This window comes from Fukomys damarensis, unplaced genomic scaffold, assembly GCF_012274545.1.
Source record: "Fukomys damarensis isolate Sample0158 unplaced genomic scaffold, DMR_v1.0_HiC HiC_scaffold_27, whole genome shotgun sequence".
Lineage (NCBI taxonomy): Eukaryota > Metazoa > Chordata > Mammalia > Rodentia > Bathyergidae > Fukomys > Fukomys damarensis.
The window spans coordinates 3,605,901-3,612,168 of NW_022900939.1; the positions used below are offsets into that span (position 1 = coordinate 3,605,901).

Sequence of the window (6,268 nt, forward strand, 5' to 3'; positions counted from 1 at the left end):
CTCCCCCTTTCTCCCCTCCTTTCCCCTCCCCCCTTTTCTTCCCTTCCTGTTATTGTTTTTTTGGGGCAAGTGTCAAAGCCATTCAAATGGTAACAATTCTGAAGTGTGAGATGTGCAGAATAAAAGCCACATCTCCCTCTGTTCCTGGACCCCGCTATCCAGTTTCTTCCTAGGAAATTGTGGCGACTGCCCTTGTTATTCTGCAGAGAGCAGCGTCGTGTTGCCCTTAGAGATGTGCTAATATCTACACGCTGCACCCCCCCACCGCTCCACAGGGACTGAGCGCCCCTCATGTCGCTCTGCGCCCTGCCTTTCAGTTTGACATTTCCGCATGGTTTGTCTGCATTAGTACGGAAAGCGTAGCCTCACTCTGCGTGGTTGCAACGTATTTTACTGAATCTCCGCAGTCCTTAGTTCGCCTAATCAAGCTCCCCCCTCGGGTAGGTGCTCATAGAATTCACAGTCATTCTTCGCGCTGTTGCATATGTTTGTGATACGTGATAATTACCTTCATCTTGGGTAACTGGTGCCTATACCTATGGAAGTTTGAGCATTTTTACCCCTCCCCACAGTCCTGTGTGCGATTTCCCATCCCCACAAAACCTACCTCCCTGTTTCCTACCATTTCTCTTTTGTTTTGCTAAATTATTCACATTTTTGGTTTCTCATTTAGGGAGCCAGAATTGCAAAATTTTGAAGACTGAGTAATACAAAGCATCAGTTTTGGGTGAATGAACCTGATGTTTCTTGGGGTTTGCTTTGCTAAGACACATACATTTTAAGAGATATAGCTGAACATTCAGAATATATATATATAATAGTTTTTGTTTTGGATTTTTGTTTGTTTGTTTATTTGAGACAGGGTCTCACTATGTAGTTGAGACTGACCTGGAACTCACTGTGTAGCCCAGGCTGGTCTCGAACTCACAGCGATCCTCCTGCCTCAGCCTCCTGAGTGCTGGGATTACAAGCCTGTGCCACCACACCTGGCTTAGGTTATATCTGTCAACTATAAAACTGATGTGCAACACATCTTCTTGGGTCCTTGCCAATCTCCAACTTTCATTCTGGAGAGCAAGATAGGAATGGATATTGGCTCCTAATGACGCTCTGCCTGTGAAGGTGTCACCATTTCTGTCCTGCTCCTCTGTTCTGCACATAGCACCCAAAGGAATGATCTTTCAAATTTTAACAGTAATAAAACACATAGCTGTAGAGGAGTAACAAGAGACATGACTCAAGCTAGGAGCAGTTCTTTCCCACCTTTTTTTTTTTTTTTTTTTTTTTTTTTTTTAACAAGTGTAAAAAAATAATGTTAATTCTAGAATATTCTGTCATATCCACATTGCATTTTCATTCTCTTGGGAAAAGAATAAAGCTGAGAAATTTACTTCTAGCATTTTTGTCTAATAATTTAAAAAGTTAGAAAATGATATGGGATTATCAGAGAACAGGCAGCAAAATTTTTTTGTTTGTTTGTTTGGTTTTTTGAGATAGGTTCTCACTATGTAATTGAGACTGACCTGAGCTCACTATGTAGCCCAGGCTGGTCTCGAACTCACAGCGATCCTCTTGCCTCAACCTCCCGAGTGCTGAGATTACAGGCATGCGCCACCACACCAGGCTCTTTCCTACATTTTTACAAAAAGCTCCTATCGCATCTTGGCTTCTTGGGCTGTAGATCAAGGGGTTTAACACAGGAGTAATTATGCTGTAAAGCACAGAAGCTACCTTTTCCTTCTCCTGAGTTCAGGTGTGATGGTGAAGATACACACAAGACGGGGTCCTGCAGAGGTTGGTGACTGCTGGCGGGGGCAGGTGCATGTGGAGAAGGCTTGGTCCCTCCTGGCAGCAGACGGCACCCTCAGGACGGCAACCAGGATGTAGCTGTTGGAAACATGGTGACCAGCACCGTGAGTGCCAGGTTAAACTGCAATCTGCTCACGTTTCCATTGAGTGGGTTTAGAAATGGTTTTTGTTTCTCCTGCTTTTGAATCTCTCTTTAGTTGCTGCTTGACAAAGATTTTCTCACATTTTGTTCTTTATGAACTTTGTCCTTTTCTTTTTTATTTTTTTATGAGTGGAGGGAAACCTTCAATTTTATCCAGTCATTTTTATTTTAGGTTTTTCGTCCATGTTTACGTCCATCCTGTGTCAAACTCATTTCCTTAAGAACATTAGGGGTGATATTAAAACTTGTTTTCATTCCAGCATCGTGTGTCTGGTACGTGATGTTTGTTGAATCACGATCATTTGTGTCATAGATATAATTTGATGTGTTGTTTTTGTTCTGAGTATTTGTGCTTTGAAGGAATGGTAAGGGGTTAGAAGTGGTAATGTGATTATGCAAAAGCATGGGCGTGCATATTTGCATGCATTCATGCTTGGAAAATGTTTAAAAACTTTTAAGGCATTAAATAGTTGCTTTTCTATTTTAAAATATAGTCTCAAAAACACTCAAGCTCTCTATATTAGACAACATGTATCAAACACTTATGAAACAATGAATTCTAATATCACACAATCTCCTGTCACAATGAGTAATATGAAGATTGTCCAAGGCATTTTATGAGGCAGATGTAACCTGAATACCTACCAAAATATGACGAAGGAGAATTAGAACGTCATCCACTTGTGCATATAGATGTAAACAAGTTGAAAACACGCATCCTGCCACCAAATCCAGCCATATATTAAACAAATGGTTGTAGAGATCGAAGGAGGCTTCTATTTTCTTCTTCAGGTTTGTATCAGCTGGAAATAAAGGACAACATCTATGTGGGGCATACGGGGGTTACTTGGCCCTCAGGAGGAAGATCATGGGTTATGGAACCAGTTACAGCTTCCGGCTGGCACAGGGAGCGGACAGCAGTGGACACTCGGGTTAGCCCTGTCTCTCAGCAGTGCTGGCCAAGTTTCTCATCTGTCCCACAGTCCGGGGAGCTGCCCAGGGGTGCAGGGCCCCAGGGTGCAGCAGGCTGGCTCTGCTCGGGGATGTGGGCTGAGCAGAGTGTGCCAGGTTGGCAGAGGTCACCAAATGGAAGGAGGGCCTGGATTAGCAGCTGACCTCCTGTTGTAGCAAACAGCAGACTTCAGCAAAGAGCATTTTCTGTGCACAATCGTGGCCCCGTTGCAGTTATCCCAGGAATCAGAATTTGGAAGCTTGATGAAATAACTTGGTGCATTAACACATTAAAGGAAATAAAACCCCATCACGTTTCATGAGAAAATATTAACAAAATGTAAATAGAGGAAGAATTTTCAACTTGGCAAAGATGCTCTACCCTTGCTGCCTTAAGCACTGCAGTTTTCAGGAAGTCCTGAGAAGCAGTGGCTGTAAAGGAAGGAAGGAGATGGATTTTGCTTAGCATTTATTTGAAGCCTTGGAAGGACGCACAGAAGAAAAGGAAGATGTAGGGTGGCAACGGAGGGAGAGACCATGACAGTTATTCCTCTCAGCTGACACAGTTTTCTCTATGGAAAATGACAGAGCTGTAGGAGAAATCTTTAGTGCAGTAGACCGGTCATTTGACATTAGGCTAATGCACAAAAGTCAATATATTTCTCTTAGAAAAGGAAGAAAAACATTGAAAATATATCTCAATATCAACCCACAAGAAGCATTTACATGTAAATCTGACAATAATTTTTTTCACGTCACTTAGTAATAACAGAAGAAGGTCAAAACAGACCAGTTCCATGGGTGAGCACTTAATACTATAAATGTCATGTCTCCCCATATTAATTGATAAACTCTATGAAATTTCAATAAAATATTTGAGAAGATTTTGTGTTCAACTCAAAGATTTATATGGAATTTTAGAGAAAAATAAGTTGTGAACAGAACTTGTCCTACCAGATGTGAGACATTATTACAAACTGATAATAATAATAATAATAAAGATAATAAAGCACTGGCTTGAGAGTACAGGAATAGATCTTATATTCCAGTCGTCCTCTGCAACAGCAGAATATTTTGAGTACAGTTGTGTGGAAAAGAAGTTTGGGATTCTGTTCGCTCATGAAGTCATTGTGATGGAACCTGTAACAGTTCACCCTGAGCGGAGAAGCTAAATTCCACTAGTAGTGTTTTTATCAATCAGAAAGTATATGAAGGAGAGCTATTGTCAAAGGCTTGTGAATTGACACTGTGCTCCGGATTTCATAAGCTGTGTCTGGCTTAATAATATTGTTTAACTGCAGGTGCAAGAACTTTCAACTTCCTATGCCCCAAACACGCAGATACAGTTTTCCTTCAAAAGACAGTGCGAGAGTCAGGAGCTTGTGATTAGTGCGGGTATCTGCATGGTCTGACGCGTCTCCTGTGGTTCTGGACTTCACATTTCCTTTTACAGCTGTGACAGAGACCTTGGCTGCCGCGTGCAGTTCCAGTGCCCTGTCGTAGGGTGAGAGGAGGGACGTCCCGCGGAGGAGGTCTTTAAAGAGCCCGCGAAGCGGTGGTGTGATTTGTCCTAACTGCCACGCTCAGACGTGAGAAAAGTGAAATGATCTAAACGGAAATCGGAGAGCAAAAAGAAGTTGCACGTAAAAGCCTTTGAAAATTCCTAGCCCGCCCACACTGTGAGACGGCAAGAAGCATGTTCGGAAGAGAGCACCGAGAGTGTGGCCTCGAGACTGATGGGTAAGGGGCGCAGGGTGGATGAGCAGCAGGGACGGAATCCGTTTCCTCAACAAGGGCCGTGGATCGAGAGATTTCTACCGGTCAACTCTCCGTGTGTGAGGAGCGGACGAAAACTGAAACGGGGCCGCACTGAAGCGGACTGCTGCACTTCTTAGACTCAGCCCTGAACCGCAGCAGGTAACACACATGCTACAGGAAGAAGGACCCCGAAGGGTTTGTTCTGCACATATTATCTGAAGTAATGGCCTCTAAAGTTTCACTTGATGATGATAAAATAGGTACCTGATAACATCAAGAGTTATCATCAAGAAAAGAACAAAACCCACAAGCCAAACAAACAACAATAACAAAATCAAAGAGATAAGACCGAAGAGAAATCAAACAGAAGTCTCGATGTGCCGGAATACCCTAAGGATGGAGGTGCCTATCCAACACCGATTACATTCTTTAGCACGATTTTGTTTCATATGAGAGGCATTTGAAAAGAAGTCTCTTTGAAACGTAGCAGCATCCGTTGCTTCTTTTCAGATAGCTTCACTTTGAGAAACATGATTTAGAAGCTCATTTGTCTGCCTGGGTGACTTAGTGATTTACAGAGACCCTGACTTAAAATTTAAAAAGCTTAGGAAAGTGGCTCAATGCAGATGCCGTGGTTTCAATTCCTAGTGATATACACGCATAGCAGACAAAACTGCCCAGTGCTAGCAGGCGATCAGTGGCACCAGCTTCTTGCTTCCTCGCAATTTTGTGGTATTATATTAGGCGTCTGACTGAAGCCTTACGTGACTCCGAGGGCACATCAGAAGGCAGGGTTTGGTGAGCGTTGCTGTTCCCCCAGTGGCTGCCATGGAGACCTAAGTCCTGCTCTGTGAGGTGGCAGGGCCCGGCTGAGTTAACTTCCAGCCCAAGTCAGCCTGACCCCGGTAATAAGTTATTTTCCCCTGAACTACGGTTTCCCTCACTCAGGGTTGGGTTGCTGGTTAACGACACCATCCCAGTTCCCGTTTGTTCTCTCTAGAAAGATTAGCAGTACTTTCCCCCTTTATAGCCCTGCCCGTGACATCTGCTATCACCAGATGCTTTGCACTCTGTCACCAGATGTCTCAGCGCACACTGCTCTTCTTCCTCCCGTATTTGTAGTCAATAAATACTGGACATCTTTGGTGACTTTTGTCTTTGTTGCCCAGAGCAGTCAAGATCCAGCTTTCTCTCTGTCTTGTTTTTGTGTCTCTCTTTTGTTCTCTGTCTTGCTTGCATTGTATTGCCTCATGGGAACGAGACCCACAGCCAGGCCTTCTCAGTACACACACACACACACACACACACACACACACACACACACACACGTCACAGACACTCTACTGGGGCCTGGGTCTGGATCTGTTTTAGATCTCTTGCCTATCATGTGTGAAGCTCTGATTTCAGTTCCAAACACTACAGATCATGAAAAGAAGTTTATGTATTTCATAAGTTGATTTTTAAGATGCTACAGGTAATTAAGGAGTCACTTTGTGTGTCACAAACAGTTGTCACATGCTCTGAAGCTGAGGAATAAGACAGCCCAGCCTTTTCACCACCTGCCTCACAAGCGCAAATTTGCAAGTTCAATCCCCAGTACCAAAAAAA

The 6,268-nt window shown here is 43.4% G+C and overlaps 2 protein-coding genes across 2 annotated transcripts in view; both read right to left on the reverse strand.

Annotated features, from left to right (window-relative positions):
- LOC104851221 (putative olfactory receptor 5AK3) overlaps positions 1–1,773 on the reverse strand; it is an 8,002-nt gene extending 6,229 nt beyond the window's left edge. Inside the window, exon 1 of the mRNA XM_010608395.2 lies at positions 1,732–1,773. The gene's annotated coding sequence lies outside the window, so the exon portion shown is untranslated. The remainder of the gene's footprint in view (positions 1–1,731) is intronic.
- The window catches only part of LOC104851222 (putative olfactory receptor 5AK3), a 9,556-nt gene that overhangs the window by 2,356 nt on the left and 932 nt on the right, over positions 1–6,268 (reverse strand). Inside the window, exon 2 of the mRNA XM_033756609.1 lies at positions 1,621–1,731. Within this exon, the coding sequence (XP_033612500.1) occupies positions 1,621–1,731 (111 nt within the window). The remainder of the gene's footprint in view (positions 1–1,620; positions 1,732–6,268) is intronic.